The 23,024-nt window shown below is 42.9% G+C and overlaps 1 protein-coding gene across 1 annotated transcript in view; it reads left to right on the forward strand.

The window, feature by feature from the left end:
* The first annotated feature begins 445 nt into the window (after positions 1–445).
* BMP3 (bone morphogenetic protein 3) overlaps positions 446–23,024 on the forward strand; it is a 28,387-nt gene continuing 5,808 nt past the window's right edge. Inside the window, exons 1-2 of the mRNA XM_084759368.1 lie at positions 446–1,224; positions 16,512–17,416. Coding sequence (XP_084615494.1) covers positions 915–1,224; positions 16,512–17,416 — 1,215 coding nt within the window. The 5' untranslated portion in view covers positions 446–914. The remainder of the gene's footprint in view (positions 1,225–16,511; positions 17,417–23,024) is intronic.

Consider the following 23,024-nt stretch of genomic DNA (forward strand, 5'->3'; position numbering starts at 1 on the left):
CCTCTCCCTACCCTTCTGGTTCTGATTCGCTGCTTACTTCCCGCCTGCTTCTCTTCTGGAGGTAGTCGCGTCTCAGCTGCCTTAGGAAGGCGAACTAGAGGCTAGAAGGGAGAAATCAGGCACACTGGACAGATCCAATCAGGGCAAGAAGAAACAGAACCAATCTGTCTCTCTTGTCTCTGTCTCTCAGTCTCTGCCTCTCTCTCTCTCTCTCTCTCTCTCTCTCTCTCTCTCTCTCTCTCTGCTTGTCTCTGGTCTCTGGTCTCTGGTCTCTGTGTCTCTGTGTGTCTGACACACACACACACACACACACACACACACACACACACACACACACACACACACACACACACACACACACACACACACACACACACACACACACACACACACACACACACACACACACACACACACACACACACACACACACACACACACACACACACACACACACACACACACACACACACACACACACACACACACACACACACACACACACACACACACACACACACACACACACACACACACACCCCTCCTCTGAGAACTCAGCAGGCTGCGACCGCGCACACCCCGCCCCGGCGCGCGTCCCAGGCCGGTGGAGCGCAGATCCAGATCCCCAGTGCGGCCGTTCCCGAGCCTCAGGTGGCGCGGAAGGGAGAGCCCGCCCGTAACAACCCGGCTGCGCACTCCAAGACCATCAGACCTCGGGTCCCCGAGAGAAGCTGAGAGGGCGCGGCTGCCACCCAGAGCCCACCTGCGGGCCCTCGCGGATCGCCGCCAGCTGTGTCGGGCTCCAGGCGCCCGCTCCGCAGCTGGAGCGCCACTCAGGTTCTGCCGCCATCCCCTTCACCTCCAGAGTGTCCCGGGCAACCCGAAGAAGCGCTGCGCGACAGCGGGACCTCGCGATGGCCCGGGCGCGCGGGCTGCTGTGTCTGTGGCTATGTTGCTTCAGCCTGAACCTGGCTCAGGGACAGAGACCCAGCCTGCATCTCCCTGAGCTTGGCAGGGCTGGGCCAATCGACCGCGCGACAGGTGGTGGCCCGAGCCTGGACCTGAGGCCGCACGACAAGGTGTCGGAGCACATGCTGTGGCTCTACGACAGGTACAGCGGCAGCAGCAGAGTCCAGGCTACCCAGACGCCCGGATCGCAGCCCCCGGGTCCCCAGTCACTGCGTGGTGGCAACACGGTCCGCAGCTTCAGAGCGGCAGCTGCAGGTGAGTGCGGAGGGGAGGGAGCCCTTCCCTCCCGGGAGTGCAGAGGGCAATCTTCTAGCTGCGGGCGGTGCTGTCCTGGGACCTTTCCCCTTTACAGCCTTCCGTCCCCCCTCTGTTTTCTCTGCCTTCTCCAGCTGCATTCCAAGTCCAGTTTGAGCGTGGCTGAGACCAGAAAGTAGGAGCTGGGACAGTGGCCTGGGCTTAGTTAGATGTGCAGCAAGAGAAGAGGCCAAGGGATGACACCCAGTGACCAGAAGCCCTCTCCCGGGCACCCCTACAGATATCTTATGCAGATGACTAAGCTACTCAGCGGAAATTCCCTCCGACGGGCTTTGGCTGCATCTTACTAAAGCAGATGCCATTTTATGCCAACCCTGGGCCAGGAGAGAAAAGTGCACTCACTCAACAGGCTCTTCCCCAGACAGAGCACTCACTCTCAACTCTGAGACCTTTGTGCAGTTACATCTGACACTTTCTTCTTGAAAGTCCCCTAGTGGCAAACTCACAAACAAAACCAGGTGCGTGAGTGTTTAGATTATTTCTAACCATCTGGGCAAATAAGTCTTGCACAGTCCACGCTGGGAAAGAGTTAGCACGGGAAGAGGCCACCGGCTGGCCAGTGGAGAGTAAACACCTCATAGTAGTATCAGTGATGAAAATCTCATCTTGCTGTTTTTCAACAAGAAAAAACAGATCATTGCAACTGAAATTCATGGCTTAATGCCACCTCATCCCAAACCCTGTCAACTCCTGTGCTGAAGGCAGCAGCTTACTCTTAACAGCTTGAGAACAACTTTCCTGGACACTCACTGTTTTGAGGATGCACTAGGGTTTGTGCACACTACCTCCAGGATTAAGAGGAAAGTGATTGCAAAGTCGGCCTTTCAGGCTCAGTCAAGAATGTTCAAGGGTTGAGGCTGTGTCTCCAGTGCTCTCTCAATGCTGTCCAAAGTGCTTAGATGAATTTTCCCCCAACTTTTTTAGGTAGGACTCCTGGGGCCAGCGGGGGATGGGGGGGGAGTACCCATCCTGCAAAGCCCTTACTCACCATTGTGAATTCACTTTGGCGCTCCCAGGCATGATGACATAAATGTGAGTTATGCTTTTAATGCAGAGAAGGCTTTAGTTAGAAGCTGGGCTAAGCCGGATTTCACTTTCTTCATAGACCTTATGGGCACGACCTGTCAGGAGCTGTCCTCTACTGAGGACACGGAAACCTACCCTGCCTGCTGCACATCATCCTAGCTGCTTGAAGAGACTGCCCTGACAGTGCTAATACCACTGACCTTCGTCTGTTTACATTAATGCATCGCTGAGGGCAGAGCTCAGCCAAAGAGCACTGTGGGGCTGACAAGGTCTGGATAGGAAGCTGGTGGGTGGGCAAGCAAAGCAGGTGGCGATAGGGAAGATACCCAAGTCATTCATCCTGGCTTTGATATTTTTATTTGGTTATGTTCCCAAAAAATAGTTGAGATATCCAAGTGACAAACCTCTCTCTCTCTCTCTCTCTCTCTCTCTCTCTCTCTCTCTCTCTCTCTCTCTCTTTCTCTCTCTCTCTCTCTCTCTCTCGTGTGTGTGTGTGTGTGTGTGTGTGTGTGTGTGTGTGTGTGTGTGTGTGTGTGTGAACAGGTTTTATTTTTAGTGTGTGTCACGCTATTTGAAGGTAAAATTGGATTTTGTATCATTCACACATATTGCTCTGCTACTGATTTTAGACCCAGTGAATCGTGGGTAAGAACTTAACATCTGGGCTTTCACTCATTCTACCCATTATAATTCCAGGGTCCCTTATCAGCTTCACTGTGTCTTATAGCATCAAATGATAAACTCTGTTAAAGAGGCCAGGCACTCCCTTGAAATGATGGATTGCAGCTTGGAACATATATACAAGGCTGCGTGCCCTGATAAGAAAAGCTATCCCTTTAGCATCCTACAAACAGCCTTAATGACTTATTCATCAAATGTAGACACTGTGTGTGTGTGTGTGTGTGTGTGTGTGTGTGTGTGTGTGTGTGTGTTTAAGCTTAAGTGTCATGTTACCTCCTTAGAGACTCCTGGAGAGGTGGTTCTGGTTGGACTCCTTCCAAGAGTGTTCAGTTCCTCACCCAGGGAAAGGGTTTTTCATAAGACCTTTCTAGCTGTAAAAGGCAGGACTCTGGGAAGGTGCTAAAGTTTCATGTGGTGATCTGCCTGCATAGTATTAGTATTCCAATACACCCTTTCACTTGGTAACCTGTGTTGATGTAGGCAAAAGGCACTGTCTCTGTTAATAAATTAGATTTGTTGTTCCAGTCCAGCATGCTTAATTCCACAGCATATGTGCCTCTCTCTACCAAAGATGTTACAGATTTTATAGAAGATCAGGTGCCTGTGTGCCCTGTAAATGGAATGCCTACTGATCTGCCAGGCTCTCCAAGTGCTTATTTAGGCTGAGTTATAGCCTCGGAGAACCATTTACTCCTTGGAACATAGCTAATTAAAATTATTTATTGTTCTAAACCTAGAATATCTGAAATTTAGCTGCTGTGGTCTCCCTCTGATTACTTCCTACTTAAACCATTACTTGCTGGTGGGTGGCATACATCCTAAACACACTTTCTGCTAACCTCTTTTCTCCTCTCTCAGCCCCAGGCAGTTGGTGTGCCAAAACCATAAGCTTGGAGTCTTATAGGCTTTTCTTTTGATATGTGAGAGTTTATGTAAAGATGAGTTTTATCTTTTCCTTAATAAAAAGTGATTCATAAAACTGTGGATGAGAAAGACTTCCAGGCTGATAGAGACACACCATTTGGAGGGAAGACAGAAGGGTATGAAAGTAGCCTTTATTTTCATATTGATTTAAGATTGTCCTTGGCTGCTATGGGCTCGCACAATATTTTTCACCAGGTTTTCTCCTGTCCTGATCCTTTACAGTACATAATTTGTGCTTTTTATTTCTATAGTCACTTGATCTCAGTCATAACATCTCTAAGAAAAGCAATGAAAGTTTGGTTTTCTTATTTTAAAACTATCACTATTTATGACATACAACTATAAAAAAAAAGATCACATCCCAGTGAATGTATGTATTGTCTTTAAGAAAATTATATTTGCCTTCATGAATAAAAAAAAAAAAAGAAAGAGTGAGGTAACACAGACTCACAAGTGAATGTTTTGCCTTAGTGAAAAAGGACGGGAAGATTCTTACCTAATATGAACCAAAACCTTTCAATACAAAGAACTGTGATTTGGGCACATGTCTAGAGAAGCAATGATAACCTATGTGGCTGTAGCAAAGTTGATATAGGATCCAGGGCTAAAAGATCATTACTTGACTAGAAAGCCGGTGCCCTGAAGGATATGTGGGTCAGTGGGAAAACACCAATTTTGCTGTGTTCCATAGCAATAGAATATAGTAATTTCATTAAGATATAGTTATCAAGATTCCACGCTCCTAGAAACAAGGCTTGAAACCAGAGAGTCCTCGGTCTGCATGATGTTGTTATTTAAAGGACAATGGTACATCTGGAGGGGAGGCGCTGGGATGTGCAGCTGCTTTGAATTACACACTACTTTGAATACATGATAGCCTCTAATGAAGTTTTACTGTAATAGGCAAGACAGTTTTACAGTCCCTGACATTTAAAAATCCATAATACCATGAATTCTTGATTATTCATGCTGCATGGAAAGGAAAAAGCGAATGAATTACATTTAAAAAATTCAAATGTAGCTTTGTAGTGTAGTTACACACACTCAAAGACCCCAAGAGACCATGAAGGTCAATGTGAAAAACTCCTAAGCAGATAATTCATTTGAGCAGATTATTTACTCAATTTTATGCATTAAAATGTATGCATAATAAAGAACTGAGAGAGAGCTACATACATTACTGAGCCATGGAAGTTCATAAGTGCATGTTTAATTGGGTTCAAATATTTTTAATTAGATTAAATAAGAAAGTCAAATTTACTTTTAAGTATTTTTCATTATAAACTTTTGTATTAGGAAGATGGATGGAAGAAGACTGGTCCTTTAGTGGGAGCAGAAATGAGCACCATAATATTTTTGCTAGACAAATTTTCAGCATATAGAACTAATTTCAAAGCTCATTATTTCTAGTGGCTTCATTGTATTTTATAGAGCAAAGTTTTACAGCAAGAGGTCTCTGGAAAGTACTGTATAAAAACTGGGTACCAAGGTCAAATGAGTTGAAAAGAATGATCAGTGTAGAACCCATCAGTTCCTTTCGGTGACTTTGTCCCCCTAAAAGAGTCTTTTTTTCATCAAGAGAATCCTCTGAGAATTGTGGCCCTAGCATAAACCAGTTGGAAACACTGGTTCAAAAGCATCCTAATTCACCATAAAAGTAGATCTGTAAAACTCAGTGACTGCCACACTGCAAGGAAGCTGGGCTCTCGCTTCCCAGTGGTATGAGCTGGGATATATGACTCCACCATCACTTTTTAGATATATGTCTATTTGGCACTTCAGAGTCTTCTTTTCTCCAGGTTAGAATCTTCTCTGAGTACACCTGTAGAGCATTTCATTTCCTCCACTTCTGTAGGAGTTGTCCTTCATGTTTTCTTCTCTACGATTGGTAGTTTTTTGTTTTACAGCAGGCATAATAGCTTGAAGAAAAGTTATTTTATTTGTGAAAGAGTACATATCACTTATCTGGGTCAGCATTCATACCTTGATGAAAGACATATTTACTCAAAGCCCCTATTGAGTCTTTTATTTCTCTCCAATGTTTGCTGTGCTTAACAGATATACTAAACTCGCACCTATCAGGAAGACCTGTGACAGTCATTACACAATCTGACATGTATTGACATGTATCAAATTATTATTAAATAGTAATTTAAGCAGGTTTCTGTGCTACATTATGGGGCAGAACTTTTATTACCCCCCCCCCAAAATTTGATGATTTTCACATTTGTTGAATGGGTTGAATAGTTAGTATCTTCATCATTTCATTGTGGTTCTAGTAGCAGAAAGTTTGGATTCCTCTCATTATGTTAAGAACTCTGTTATTGAATAGAATTGGGGGGGGTGGCTTGTATGAGAGAATGTCATGTGTAGCTAGGCACCCTTAGAAGCCAGGTCAGGGTGACAAATCTCTTGGGGCTGACTGGTCCGGTCTTTTTCCTTTCAGTAAACCCATTAGGTCACAAACACCCTACAGGTGAGGAAGAAGGACATTCCATTTTCATAAGCTTTCTTGGAAGCCTCCACCAGGGGGGAAAAACACTATCATTGAAGCCTCCAGAGAGGCTCACCACAATATAAAGGACTATTTCTCTCTTCCACTAAGATGCCACTAAAAAGGCTGAATGAGACAAGAAATAGAATATTAACCTACATTTCAGTGAGCATCTATCATGTGAATCTGAAACATTCTAGGGACCCTACAGAGCAGTTCCTCAGAAGTGCCCACATACCTAGTGAAAGCACAGACCTGAGCTCCACTCCCGTAACTTGCTTCAGAACAACCCTGTGGGCCACAGAATTCTCACAAGCTTCTGGATGGTGTCCATGCTGCTGATCCATGCTCCACACCAGCAGAGGAACCAGCTTCAAGAAATCGATTCAAAAAGCTTTGCAACCCTGCTTGGCTCAGCCACCAAGGCCAGGACAGAACCAGCCACTTGGCGCAAGCCTTTAATCCCAGCACTCGGGAGGCAGAGGCAGGCGGATCGCTGTGAGTTTGAGGCCAGGCTAGTCTACAAAGTGAGTCCAGGATGGCCAAGGCTACACAGAGAAACCCTGTCTCGAAAAAACAAAAAACAAAAAACAAAAAACAAACAAACAAAAAAACTAAATGGGTTTGGAATAGCATGGATTGTACTGTAAGATGAGCTCTCTGTGTTGACCACATCCCACAGACCCCTGTGCTCACAAACACACGCTTATTCCCAATGTTTGAGATGTGTTTATGTGAAACCAGAATGAAAAAGTTTCCGAAAAATATTAAGACACCCCCACGCACGTGTGTCAATGTGTACTGTACCTTTACATTGAGTTTTTCAATTGAGTTTCACTCTTTTTTTTTTTTTTTTTTTTTTTTTTTTTTTTTTTTGTGAGACGGACTCTGGCTTGCATTAACCATAGATAAGAAATGAGAAATGAGGAGTAGTGGTGTTAGATGAACTAGCACTATGGCCAAGATTGGACTTTAAATCTAATTCTTACTCTTTGCCAGCAGAAAACTTAACACCCCTCACGTGCACATTATTTAGCTCAACTGGTGCCTGAGGCTAGCAGCTGTACTCAGCCCAGGCTTCACATTAACTCATGAAATTGTCCTAAAGGTGCTGTGAAAGAAAAATAAATAATAGTATAGCACACTCTAGCTGTTTAAAATAAGAGGGCTCAACAAGAACAACAACAACAACAATATCTTCTTGAAATTCTTAGTCATTGGCTGCAATTAGTATATAAAGGAACATTTGACGAGACCTTGTTTAGGAAAATGAAAAGAGTTAGCTGAAGTTAGCAATCCAGTGTGATAATTTTGTCCAAGCTCTTGAAGTGATAATATTCCCAATCTCCCCCCAAGACTGCTGGTGCCATGAGATGCATCTTACAACGAGCAGGTTGTCGGAGGATTCAACAAAGACACCAAGGTCACTCATAATCAACACGGTGCAATTTCAGATAAATGAAAAAAAAATCTCTGCCTTTAAAAATAACCATGGTTGCCCCTTGTGGAGCCTTGAAAGGAAGTGTTATATCAAAGTGTCTTGCCTTTCACTCACACCCTCAGAGAGTTTCCAACCTAATGGGTTTGTTAAAAGGAAAGAGAAGGGGCCAAGGGTTTCTTTACCTCATCAGCCTTTGGAAGACTTCTATCTCATTTTACCATCATAATTGGGGGGACCTGCCATGGTTTGCCATATGGTTTGAACTCAGTAAACATTTCAGTTGAATTAAATACAGTATTTAAGTCGTGAAGTGAGAAAAGAGAGTAGCAAAGCTGCCAACCACAAACAGTATCTTTAAAAGTAAATTGGCCATAAAACAATCTCCAGTAGGATACATTATCACCAACATATAAAACGAGAATAGTCTATGTCATAAAGTAACTGCTTTAATAATTCTTCATTTTCAAACGAACAAGAAGGGAAGAGTATTGAGTAATCAGACTAAGAATGGCTCTTGCCAGCTTTGCGGAATTTGAACTTACTTGACAAGCTTTTCACTTTGGTGTTAAATAGGAAATATTTGAACTTGGTAAATTTAACAGTTGTTTATTTAACAAATTAAAGAAATGATCTTCAGTATATAGGTGATCCACATATTGTAACAGTAAGCCATAGCATTCAAAGAGTCGCAAGACCTGTCTGGTCCCTAGGAGCTCACAGTCCAGCAATGCCCTTGGGTGGAGGCTCTGTGCACATTAACAATTAGTGAACATTTTTCTATTCTAGAAAAATATACATTATCTCATCTTTGGCTGGTGTTTTGCTCTGGACATAGAGAATGGCTGTTTGGGGAATCCCACAAAATATAATCATTTGACTAAGACATTAGAACGACACAAAATGCTATGATTTGTGTTCGATTTTAGAGCCTCTGTCAGAAATAGGAAGGCAGCCTGGAGAAGTGCCACCTAAGTTACCAGCAGAGGACAGTCAACCAGTGGCTTCTGGGCGCTGACTGTCCCCATCTGTATTCCCCATCTGAAGCACTGGGCCTTTCTATCAACTCAACTTCTTTTAGAGAAAGAAATAGGGAGTGGGTGTGGAGACCTGCACTTAATTACATATTTTCAGTATGATTGAGAGATTTCCCTCTTCCTAGGGATTTTACTAACCATCAAGATTTCATTTAGTCCATTTGGTTTAAAACCAGACTTTGCCTAGAAAGCTTTTCATCGTCTTTGCTAATTCCCTATGGAAATGTTCTGCTCAGGTCAGCGTGACTGTGCAGTTCCTTTACCTAGCTCCTGGTGACCATCTCAGCCAGGCACAGAGTGCGGCTGAACAAAAAGAGGCCAAAGCGTTCCTGAGAACCCTAAGTTTGGGCCTAATTACAAGCCCCCCCCCCGAATTGGAGTCTACTCCATAAGCTCAATTTTTTGGCTTTGTTTTTTCAGATGAAAACATGAACACATCTTCCACCTTTATTTAATGATCCAGCCACTTAGAAAGATCAATGCAAGTAATGGACAACCCAGGTTGCTAACCATCCAGCTGACTTCTGTGCGTTTCCATTTTGTGACAAGTGAACAAAACTGATGTGTTCATGCTACAGAACAAAATAAAAAGCACTTATTGAGTTCTGCTGAAGGAGTTAACTGTGTTAGGAAGGGGTCTTCCTGCAAGGAAATGATCACCAAGGAGGCAGGGTCTCAGCACCAGGGTACGAGCTCAGGTGGAAAAATTTGGCTGGCTTGCTCAAGACCCTGGGTTCAAGCTCCAGTACAGAACCTCACCTTCCAGTCCTCAGATCTAACTCAAAAGGTCAGGACACAAGGTTGTAATTGGCAACACTGACCAAAGTGCAATGGATTCAATCCCAGCAAGGAAAATTGAACTTGGCTCTGAGTTGCCACCAAACAGTATGAAAATAGCACCACCTATTGGTAGCTCTATTTTCTCTTATTTAAAAAAAAAAAAAGCCACCAAGATCTCTTTAGGAAAAAAAACCTCCTGTGTTTTGCAAGAGGACTAAGGAGATCCTTCGTTCCTGAAACCTCCCATTACAGTGTGTGGTCTCTCCAATAGCAGTAGACTTATGGCTGGCTCACTAAGTGTCCCATAGATGTTTCTCAGTTAAGTCGGAGTCATGACCTACATTACCCTGGATCCAGCCTCCACTCATCTATGACTTTTAGACTTCAGTCTCACCTACAGCATAGGTAAGACATGTCTTGATCTTTCTGAAACCCCTCACATATATTCAAAAACAACTCTTGGGGCTGGAGAGATGGATTAGAGACTAAAAGTTCATCCTTCTCTTGGAAAAGATTGGAATTTGCTTTCTGGTCCACCCATACCCCAACCAGGTGCCTCACAACCATCTGTAGTTATAGCTCCAGGGAGATATGATGCCTCTAAAGTGATGTGGTTCACTCCTCACCAAAGAGGCTTCTCTCTACGGCAAATGGAGACGATTGCAGAGCTGTAACTAGACACAACATGGAGATCAATGGACTTTGGAGACACCAGCCTTAGGGGACATATGTGTCACATAGCTCCTACATCTATTTCTCAGGGGATATTGTAGAAAAGGAAGAGTGAAGTTTATTGAAGCCAGAATTCCAAGAGGTCTTCTTCTATAGAAGTGGGTTGCACAAACAAGGTCTAAATAACAGCAGTGTTAATATATATGCTAATACTAAAGAGAGAACATCTTAGAAGGTCCACCCCCTAGACAAAGAGCTATAGGATAGGCAACTAATGACTGCTGAGAGAGATAGGATTAGCTTTTCCTGAGGATGAGATCCCTAATTGATTATCCAATACAACATGGTCAGCCCTGACCATGGTTGTACATGCGCAAACAACAAAAATGGACTCAGCAGGATATATGTGTATGTATATGTATATATTTGTATGGTGTGTGTGTGTGTGTGTGTGTGTGTGTGTGTGTGTGTGATCATAGTCAAAGAAAAATAGTCTATGAGTTTGAAAGTTCTGGGGTGTCTTCCTTAGGGTTACCACTGCTCTGATGACACACCATGACGAAAGCAACTTGGGGAGAAAAGGGTTTATTTAGCACCACCATCAAGGAACTCAGGCTTGGAATTCAAACACAGCAGGGACCTGGAGACGGGAGCTGATGCAGTGGCTATGAAGGGGTGCTGTTTACTGGCTTGCTCCCCATGGCTTTCTCAGCCTTACAGAACCTAAGGACCACCAGCCCTGGAATGGCACCACCACAATGGACTGGGCCCTCTCCCATTAAACATTACTTATGAAGGTGCCTACAATGTTTTGTGCAGCCCAATGTTATGGAGATGTTTTCTTAATTAGGATCCCTTCCTCTCAGATAACTCCAGCCTGTGTCAAGTTGACATAACGCTATCTAGCACAAAAGGACATAAAACGAGTTGGAAGGAAGAGACATCAGAGGGCTTAGAAAGGGGAAGGGGAAGAGGAGAAAAGATGTAGTTCTATTTTAATTTAACAAATATTTTAATGGGGGGGGATGCCTCCATCGTTAAGAACACTGGGTTCTCTTCCAGAGGACCCAGGTTGGGTTCCAAGTACTCACATGGCATCTCACAACCGTCTGTACCTCCAGCTCTAGGGTATCTGGAGCCCTCTTCTGGACTCACAGGCACCGGGCGTGTACAAGGTACATAGGCACACATGCAGACAAAATACCCATAAACAGTAAATAAAATTAATGTTAACATTTTTAAAGTTGTTAAGTAAAATTAAAAGAAATAAAATAATTCTTGTGTAAAATATCAACCCATTTTGTTTTTCCCCATGTCAACTATTCAACTGAAACTATTATATGCTTCCCAAACCCTGTCATCTTTATTACTTTCTTAGCTACTTTTCTCTGTATCAGCAATTAAGAAGAGAGTACTGAAATTAAGCAACCTGCTGTACATGTGTTTGATAGGTGCAGCATACAGTTTGTATTTGCACACTTAAAGTGCACTGGCTAACTAATTTTGTAAGCTAATAAAGTCCACCTTTATTATTTTTTAATTCACATTACAACATGCTATCGAGACTTAGAAAAGTGTTGGTGTCCACTTTAGATTTGTGATTACAAATTTAAATCCATATGTGTCTACATTCTTAAGGACACAAAAATTGAACATTAAAGTACTCTCCCCTCAGTGATATTTAAGTGTAGACAACTAAGTGTATAAGTAAAGCCATGCAAGGACCATTGGTAAAGAGAAACACATGGAAAATTCCTATTTTTTTCATTACATGAAAACAATTATTTGAAGGTTGGATGAGGTGGCTTGTGAGTTCAGTGCAAAACTGGGTTCAAGTGAATTCCAGTCTACCCTGAGCTTCATAACTGGAGAGCCAGTTGCAATAAAATTATTGGGAAAGTTAAATGTCTTTAAGATCTAAAAGTAGAAAAAGTAAGAAAGTAAATGCTCAGTAATTGCTGTAGACTTTTCATAGGGGAGCATTTATCTCACTCTCTAAAAAAATTTTTTACTTTTATAGTGTCATAATACATTTAGTGAATTTTAGTCATTTTTATTCTAAATTACTCTGTGTCGTCCTCCTTCTTTCTCCCACTGAACCCCTTCATCTTCCCAAATTTCATGACTTATGTGTGTTCACGATCCACTGAGCTTAGAGTTTCATTCATGACCATGGTGGGAGGTTTCTTACCAGTGGTAGGCATCACTCATAATCACTGCTATATGCTCATTTGTTCAACTCTGTGGAACTCTTTAATATATGCATGTAATATGTTGCATTCTTGTTTGTATGAAGTGTTTGAAATTCAGGGAGTATTGTATGCTTCCAGCATGTCTCAATTAGACACAACCGTCCCATATAGTGTGGTTTGAGTTAGCTGATGGTTAGTGGGTCTATGTGCCGTGCTTTGCCAGAGTTCTTTAAATGAATGCTCACACTAGCTCTGCCATTGGTTGTACTAAGTTTGCTTTATAGATGAAGAGGCCAGTGCCTTGGGAGCTTAGCTATTAGCTACAGCACATCTGAGCCTTGGCCACAGTGCTTTGACTTTGTGATAATATATTTGACTGACATGAGAGATGGGAGAAGGCAATGTGACAGAACTCTGAGAGTTAATTGACATTGAGGACTGGATATGGGGAGCAGGCTAAATGACAGGGGGTTACAAGCAAGAAGAGATGTGCTTTAAAGGATAAAGCATCCAGAGATTGGATGTGGAGGAAAGCAACATGAGTTTACCAGGTGAGACAGTGAGACCGCATCCTTTGGAGTTCATCTGTTCCCCCGACAGTGAGTTTCTAGGTAACCTTTCATCAACATGAACTTGAAACAGGGTGTCTTTTCTTCCTTGCATTTTAAATGTCCCTCAGTTATATGGAGTTTGGGTTAAAGTATATGTTGTGGTGTCTGGGCTAAACTAAGGGCAGAGCCCCTGAACAGCCCTGATGCCATGGCTTTGTTATAAGGGCCTGAAAGAGATTATCCCCGTGTCAGGGATCATACAAATGTGCATAAATGGCAGTTTCCTCCTTCTCCTTCACACAATGTTAAAAATGAGTAAAATATGTTTCCCATTGCACTTCGCCCGTGCTTGGGGACTTGATGAACTCATTGTAAGTTTCCACATCTTTATAAAAATGTTTTGTTTTTTACTGAAACGTGGTTTTGATCAAGAACATAATTTCACGATTGCGTGAGTGTTTCTGCAATAAGTACGTATATGGAACAAGTGCACGGAGGCAGCTCGCTGGGACAGATCCCAGGGTCTGGATTGCTCGGATCCAGCCTCAGCCTCGCTGGAACTCAGTAGTAGATGGTCCTCCGCGAACTGGTTTCTGTCGTCACTAACTAGCTTCCTGCTCTTTCTCTTGCTTACGTCTCAATTAGACGAACTATAAATGTGACCTAGCAGCTTCAATCGTTTTCCTTGAAGTGTATAAGTTTAGGGTTTGAACTCATGGAATGCTGAACTTCAGACAAGCTGCACAACAATGCTGTGTTTTTACATTTTTAAACGTGTAGCTTGTTTGTTCAGTCACAGTATCCAAATTCTAAGGTCTTGCTCATCCAGTCCATGTTTTGTAAAGCAGGTAGAAGAAGCCATCATTCCTAAAATAATGACAGTACAGGCTTAGATCGCAATGCTAATTTACATTTGAGAAACATTGGAGCTCTTATGAACATTATGCATATCTCTCTAATTCTGACACAGGAGACAGACAGCGTAGGCAGAGACTAGCTTGGTGGCTTCCAACAAATTAGATGTGGATCCCCTCATGCAAAAAATTCTCGTGGAAAAGTAATAGTGGTAAGGTAGGCAAGGGCTTTTTAATATGGCAATAACAGAAAGACAGCTGAGCTGGGATAAGTAAGACATCTCAGTTCATCTTGAGGGCACTGACTTGAGGTTCAAGTTTACACAGAGGAAGAATTAGTGCAGGATGCAAAGGGTGTGCTTAAGTAAGTAGTCCTGAACACACTGTGGTCCAGCTGTGTGCACTGTCTCAGTTCTGGTGACTCTGGGTGAATCCTTATCCCTTGAAGGGACAACATGGTAGCCGAGATGATTTCTCCTATATGGAGATAGGGACAGCATCTACCACTGTGAGGTAATCATTACCTTTTAGGTGATAACCCCATCATAAGATTAAACTGCCTGTAAGGCTTCCATATTGTTGGAAGTTAATGTGACTCATGTTGAGGATGCTCATCTGAGACATGCCAGCCTCTTTTGGTGGAGTGGTCCAGAATGGGACACTGGAAAAACTGACAGTGATATATCCTAGTTGCTCTTATCTCTACACCTTCATACTTGAAGGGAGACAAGACAGGTTGGGTACATTTGGGGCTTAGTCATTCTGCACCACCAGATTTCAGGCAGACTGTCGAGAGTCCAGCTGGGCAGGAATCTGATCCAGAGTAAGAGAGAGGATACAACATAGATGCAAAGAGGCCAGGCTTTCATCATGCTTTTAGTGACCTTGTGACCCAGTGGGAGTCAGTGCTCTTTATCCAAAGCAGTTTCTAAGTGTCCGTTTTAACAGTCTTTCCATTTTATGAATGAGAACGTTAGCATGCCCAGAGTTGCAAAGCTAATAAGTGACTAAGTCCTTAATTAAATCCAGTTCAAGTTCTAAGCCCTGTGCTTGGATCAGAAGGTTGAACAAACGTGTCACAGAGGCAGCTGTGTGAGATGCAGAGCCTGTAGACATTTGTCTTGGTATTCTCCAGGGCTCACACATCACCCACCACCATACACACACTAAGTGTACCAGTGTGCGATAATTTCGTCACATTTAATGGTGCATCCGCAAAGAGCAAACAGACTAGTAAAGCTGATCGATCTTTGCTGTACTCTCTTTCTACCTTTTAAATTTACTCCTGCCAGCACAATGGGTTTGAGAGAGAGAGAGAGAGAGAGAGAGAGAGAGAGAGAGAGAGAGAGACTTTAAACAAAATTATATCTCTTGAGACTATAATATAATTATGTAATTTCTCCCTCCCCTTTCCTTCTTCCTAACACTCCCATTCACCCCTCCTTGCTCTTTCTCATTGAAGTAAAATTCACAAAACATGAAATTAGCTATTTCAAAGTGAAAGGATGGTAAAGTGTCAGTTATGTCTTCAGAACATTGCACTGTGACAAACTCCATCAACCCAAAATAAAGCCTCAGGATAATCAGGAAGTTTCCTCTCATTCCCAGCTTCCTCCACTGGACCCCTCTGCTCCTGTTTCTATGGATAGCTTATGCAAATGAAATTAAGCAGCCAATGAGCTTCGTCTTGAGTAACTTTTTCCATGTTTTAACACATGTTCGTATTCTTTTTTCACAGTAACAGTATTCTGTTTTATAGATACACCACATTTTGTTTATGTTCTTCATTGAGATAATCATTTGGACCATTACTACCTTGGGCTTCTGTGTACACATTTGAGTGCCCACCTGTCTTCGGTTTCTGAGGAATTGCTTTATCATATGCTAATTTCCTGGTTAGGTTTTTTTTTAAATACCAAAGTATTTTCCACAGCAGCTGAATCCACTTGTATCTACCCTAATAATTAGAAGCAATTCCAGTTTTCTTCCACAACCTTTCTAATATTTAAGACTTTCTGTTGTTGTTTGTGATGGCCACAATACTATAGTCTGTATCACATCACTGAGGTCTTACTATCAGGCACGTTTTCACATCCTTATGGTCCACTTGTATACATTCCTTAGAGGTATATCTATTGAAGCTCTCTGCTCATATCAGCATCTCTGTTGTTGAATTAAAACTGTTACTTGTGTGTTTCTTGTATCCTGGCTACTAAATTTTTAGACACACAGCAAATATTTCATTAGCAAACATTTTATCACATTCTGTAGATCATCCTTTCATTTTCTTAGTGAAAATGAAACATTTTTTTTTAACTTTGATAAACTCTGTTTTATTTTAAGCTTTATTTATTGATCTATTTTTCCTCTTACTGAATGAATCTGGTGGCATTCACATGAATCTTTTGCCAATTCTAAAGTCATGAGGACTTACCCCATGTTACCTTCTTCTAAGGAGTTTATGGCTTTAGCTGTTATATTTAGAGTGCTGATTTATTTTTAAGTTGAATTTTGAATATTGTATAAATAGTAGTTCTTTTTAACTTCTATTTCTCTCTCTCTCTTCTTTTCTCCCTAGGAACCCTTCAAAAAAGGGGCTTACACATTTTTAATCTGACTTCTCTAACCAAATCTGAAAACATTTTGTCAGCCACACTGTATTTCTATACTGGAGAATTGGTGAACATCAGTTTGAGCTGCCCTGTGTCCCAAGGATGCTCCCGCCGTGCTCAGAGACAACACATACAGGTAGATCTCACTGCATGGATCCTCAAACCCAACCAAAGCCAGCTCCTGGGTCACCTGTCGGTAGATGTGATCAAACCTTACAGAGACAGCATGTCTTGGCTGTCAAAAGACATCACTCATCTCTTAAGGAAGGCCAAGCAAGATGGGGAGTTCCTCCTCGGATTTAACATTACCTCCAGAGCCCACGAGCTGCCCACAAGGATGCTGCTTTTCCCGGAGCCTTACATCTTGGTATATGCCAACGACGCTGCCATTTCTGAACCAGAAAGCGTGGTGTCTAGTTTACAGAGACACCGAGATTTCCCCGCAGGAACTGTGCCCAGACTGGATAGCCACGTCAGAGATGCCCTCTCCGTTGAGAGGAGGAGGAAGCGCTCCACCGGCATCCTGTTGCCCTTGCAGAACAACGAGCTACCTGGGGCAGAGTACCAATACAAGGAAGATGGAGCATGGGAGGAGAGAAAGCCTTACAAGAGCCTTCAGACTCAGCCCCCGGAAAAGAGCAAGAGCAAAAAGAAACAGAGGAAAGGCCCACATCAGAAGGGACAGACGCTGAAATTCGACGAGCAGACCCTGAAGAAGGCCAGGCGGAAGCAGTGGATCGAACCTCGGAACTGTGCCAGGAGGTACCTTAAGGTGGACTTTGCTGATATCGGCTGGAATGAATGGATTATCTCCCCCAAATCATTTGATGCTTACTACTGCTCCGGAGCCTGCCAATTCCCCATGCCAAAGGTAAACCACTCTACCTTGGGCTCACTTTACCTCGGGGCTCAATTTATTTTTGCATGGGGTAGAAGAGTACGCTAAGGGTGTGTTTTCATTTTTTAAAAATTCTATTCATGCCCTTATTTATAACATTCTAAGTATAACAGAATGGGCAATGTGGTTAGGCTTGGTTTTTCTTTGATGACTGTTAAAAGTAATATGAGGTATGAAGGATATGAAAAACATATGTGTACAATATGCATTTTTTTTGTTGTTTCCAAACATGGTACATATCCAGCCATGTGGTCACTTGTGAATATATACCTGCCCACAGTAAGCAAGTGCCGGATGCCAGAAGCTGACCTCTTAGTGGCGTTCAAAGGAATGAAGGAACAGCGTGGAAGCAGAGGAGGGCTAATGTGTCTGGTGCCCTGATGTAGAGCACGCTTTGGATAAGCCGTTTCTCATGAGCTGAACTGTCCCTATGCAGGTCAAGATCAGGTTTGGCTAGGTAAACTGGCCTGAAACCCAACAGATGGTATTTAATTTGCTTGACTGCTTAAAATACATACATGCAGCATGCATGTGCGTGCGTGCATGCGCGCGCCCGCACATACACACAATGCACAAACCCAATAATGTGGTGGTGGTGGTGGTGGTGGTGGTGACTTTTCCCAAGGTCCCTCTCACCCTGTCAGAAATTACCCTTGTTTATACCAGAAGCATCAGGGATTGCATTGTTCATCGTCATATGTTCAGAAGTCTTTCCAGCTCAAATGTCTACCATTCAAAGCAAGTCCAAATGATCAGTCTCTTTGCGCTAGAATATAAACAGTTCGCTCTATAGGAAGAGGTAGCCACACCCTCCAGCAGCCAGCTAAGCTCATCACTCCACCTCCATTCTCAGTCTACAGCAGCTTAAATGCCCATCTCACACCAGTGACTAAATGGACAGAATTTAGAAGAGGAATGAAAATGGACTTTCAGTAAAATCTGATTCAGTTCCTTGCTGCTGCCCAAAAATAGAGAAAATGTTCCTTCGCGGTTTCTACTGTCAACTCATTTTATGGGTATTTCTGTTGATAGTTTACGCTCTACTCCTGGGGTCCCTGATTGACATGCACATAGAAAAGGCTGACTACACAAGGCCAAGTCAGCCTCAGGGCCAGAAACATATCTGATGCTCTGGTTTCCTCCCTAGTTGTCTCCCCAAAAGTGAGCTTTCTGCATTCCCTACAAAGTAGCAATTTGGGGGTTGGCGTTATGATTTCCTATGTTAAAGACCCAAACATAAAGTAACGATTATTAAATTCAGGGCTGAAACGAGATCCTAATCTTATCTGAGGATTGGCAAAGGACCTTTACTGCTCAAACAAAATTTGTTCAACTGGGATGGCATTTAGAATCTTGGGTACAACAAGGATGGTGGCTGTAAAGATCAGAGTGTATCCTATTGTACAGCCTGGCTTGCTTTGTGACATTGAGAAGCCAGGATGTGACCCAAAGCTGACTCTGAAGTTCCAAGTGACTGATTTTACATTGGTCTTAGGGTTTGCCCAGGCAACCTCTCTCCCTTCCCCCCTCCCTCCCTCCCTCCCTCCCTCCTTCTCTCCTCCTCTCCCTTCTTCCTTCCCTCCCTCCCTTTCATATGCTGTCATTTCTTCTGGGTAGTTTGGGAAAAAAGTGTCCCATGTGCCTTCCTCACTCCAATTTTAAGGCTCCAGAAGCCATACGAATGCAGGTGAGGTGCTCTACCGCTTTGCTTTTCACCCCCAAACTCGGAGAACTTCCATCTCTCTGTGGTTTCTCCCAACTTGCACTTCTCAGCTTTGTTCTACCTGCTTTCACTGTCTCTTTTGAAGAACTTTGCTGTAGCTCCTTTGTAATGAAAAGAACCGTAGCTTTAAAGTTCACACAGGATAAGTAATAACTGCAGACATAAGTTTAGGGAGAGACACATAATACAGCATCTACATAATTAACTAAGCATGCTTGGTCATAGCAGGGCTCTTAAGGTCTTGGTCTGCCTTTAAACTGCTTGGAATCTTGTTAATACATAGGATCCGATAAATGCTTGTGAAGTGGAGGCTACAGTGGATGCTGCGCATCTCACAAAGTCAAGGGTGGTATGGATGCTGCTGGTTCACAAAATGCTCTTTGGAATAGCAGTCTCCACAGTCAGTTCCTTTTGGCTTGAATGTTGCTTCATTATCGCTAAGCAACAGTGGCCTTTTAGATAAGTCAGTAAAACTTTCTACATATTATTTCTCTCAAAATAGCTAAAATAATGACTAGGAAATGTAACCATACCTGAACATCAAATACAGTGAGAAAATGAAATATTAGAGCAACCCCCACGGAGCGGACACTCAGCAGTTGTTTGCCGTTGACCTGACTAGTGGCATTGAGCAGTCTGAGTAGAGCAGAAAGGATGTCAAAGGAAGCTGAGTGTGAGGGAAACACGCTCGCAAAGCAAAGCCGTAAGGCACGAAAGGTTTTGTAAATGTTTTTAGTCCCTTTTCAAACATCACAAAACTGAAAATAGGATTCTCCCTCTGGGTTCAACAGCCCATGAGCTCTTCCAGGGAGGTTCTTTTCGGGGAGGGGATATGGTGAAAAGAGGATCTGTTGCAGTAACTGGGCTCATCATAATATTTGTTCAAACTTGGAATGGCATCAGAGCTCCAGGGACGCGTAACTAGGATACATGTGGAGGTCTTTTCTCTGAGGTTGAGGTTTCCTTTTGCCAAGTCGAGAGTGGAAATTTGGCATCACCTTGTGTGGAGCTGCCTAGCTTTTAACGTGTGCTAGGGGGTCTCTTTATGCTCTGAGGACTTTGTATCTTTTAATCCGGAACAGTAACGAAGAAGGGTGGGAACTAAGACGTAAAGGGAAAGAAAGGGTAGTTAATAGACACCGCCGTTAGCGCAGTGTCTGGCGTGGCATCCAGAATGAGATATTTAAATAAAAGTATAGTCTGAGCAGCAAAGGAAAGGAAGGTCTCTCATCAGATCAGCACAGCGTACGTGAGATGACTGAAGCGCCAAAGAACTCTCAGACTTTTAGTTAGATACACGTTTTGCCTCGGAGGCCAGACTCCTCTGCCGGGCCTCCCGTTTTTTTTTTTTTTTTTTAGCCTTCTGGGTGAAAGCCTGGCCTATATGGCGGGCCTCTTTGTCTGCAAAAGTCGACAACCTGCTCTATAATTCAGAACAGCTGTGTTCTGCCTTTCCCAAATTCCGGGCTTTGCCCTTTCCCTGATTCTAATTAGATAGTTTCTGGGCCATCACACCCATGTGGGCTGACTCGAAGAGTGTGGAGCGAAAACCTCGCAGCCTAGGTCAGGAATGAGGGTTCCTAGCTGATGACACACTCTCTAATGCATTCGTAATCAAATTTAACTAGAGGACAGCGTCTACAGCTTGGCAGGTGCAGGCCTGACCACTGTAGATTTCATTCACAGACACAATATTTTGCTTCCCCCCCGCCCCCAATTTTTTTTTTAGCTCTTACGGCCAATCTGTTCTCTCAGAGAAAAGACTCTTGGAATGACGCCATATGATGAAAAAATACCCAGATAGCCAGAGCCAACTTCTGTGCCTCTGCCTCCCTCACCACCTTAGCAGCAATGAAAAACAGAAAACTCAAATGAAAATGATTGAGCCATTGTTTCTGACAGAGATCCAAGAAACCAACAAGGATTAGAGGAATGAAGTTATTTCTACAAGGAATTATGCAAAAGCTCAGAATAGCAAAGATATCGAGTTAGGCAACAAATAATTGAAATACTTTGAACGGGTATTCCATATAAAGAGATTCAAATTTAATGAATTCAAAATGATAGGCTCTGAAGGAACTCCCCAGATCTTTCCCCTTCTAAGACTCAGTCATGGAAAATGAACACTATAAGCACGGAGTCTTGACAAACCTCAGCAAGACCGTGCCTGAGTTGACATTGAAAGCCCACACTATGATTAAAGAGAATGGTGGATGCAGAAAGGGACTAGGATTTGCACTTGTGCTCCAGCTCAGAAGAGCGAGTCATGAGAAACACAAGCCTAGCTCGAAAACAAAAATTCTTACTGGCAGCATGCTGCGCCCCAGCAAATGACAGCATGGATTATTTGTGCATGATGCGACTTTTTTTCTGGTAATGGTAGCTCCATCAGAGGGTTCCATAGTTCGAAAATAGGGGATCCTCCCTAGTCATCTGAGAGGTCCCTGATACAAAACATCCCAGAACCAAGGGCTTGGGCCTGATGCCGGTGAGCCCACTAGAGACTACACAGATACTCAGTTTCTGAACTTGGAGAGAAAAAAAAAAAGTCAGGAATTTTCCCTAGGAAACACCCATGAATATTTTCCATATCTACACCAAGTCACTTGCACAGAAACTTGTTTTTGTTGATAGGAGTTATTTCTTATAAATGGGTAAAATGAAAGATGTACTGTTTCTTCTAAGTATTGTAGTCATTTAACAATATTGCTCCAGTGTCTAGGTACACTATGCTAGGCTCTGAGAGAGGCAGTGCATAGCCATGCTAATTGCTCAACTGAGAAAGGCCATCCACACTGCATGACATCCAGGCATTAAGCACTAATCATACAGAATAACATCAGGAAAACTGGTTTCCCTGCCTCTAATGCTCTAACTGCGAGCTGTTTGAAAGGCTGTCTTTCAAATGCCTTTCAATCAATAGGAAAAAAAAAAAGTGGAAATCAGCAGTACAAGTGCAGCAGCCAGCACTGGCCGTTCACTGCTGTGTTACAGTGCTAGACGCACTTCTCCCAAACTTCACATCCTTTGTTTTTATTTTATTTTATTTTATTTTTGGTTTTTCGAGACAGCGTTTCTCTGTGTAGCCTTGACTGTCCTGGACTCACTTTGTAGACCAGGCTGGCCTCGAACTCACAGCAATCCGCCTGCCTCTGCCTCCCAAGTGCTGGGATTAAAGGCGTGCGCCACCACGCCCGGCCCCTTTGTTTTTATTTGTAAATATTAATCATGTAGAATAAGAGGAGTCATTATGACATATCCTCATTATAAACACATCCCCTTTTGATCCTACAATTTTTCTACTAATTTCCATTCAGTAAAGTAAATACATTTTTAAAGATTTATTTATTTTTATTGTATATGAGTGCTTTATCTGCAGAAGAGGGCATCAGATAACATCAAAGGTGGTTGTGAGCTACCAGGTGGCTGCTGGGAATTGAACTCAGGACCTCTGGAAGAGCAGGCGGTGCCCTTAACCACTGAGTCATCTCTCCAGTCCAAGTAAATACATGTTAGTATAGGGCAAATAATACTTTTTGGAATGTAAGGTTACTTGCTTTGTAGCCAATTAGGGCTGATTAACCATTTAACAAATTAAAGCTACATTTTAAAGACATCCATCAAGTCACTAGGAAGCAAGAGTAAAAACTGTCCTATATTATTAACACGAGTTTTTAAAAAAATATTTTCACTGCAATTAGAATATAGTTTATGGATTTTTTTTCACTGAAATTAAAAGAGGGAATGATTCAGATAGCATTCCCCTTCCTCTGCCAACACACATCCTTTCTTTGATTCATTTTAATTTCCTTACAAGTGCATCAGCTTTAAACACCACTTTCTTCTCCTTTGGCCTGG

Source organism: Acomys minous (assembly GCF_964271855.1).
Source record: "Acomys minous genome assembly, chromosome: 15".
In the NCBI taxonomy this organism is placed as follows: Eukaryota; Metazoa; Chordata; class Mammalia; order Rodentia; family Muridae; genus Acomys; species Acomys minous.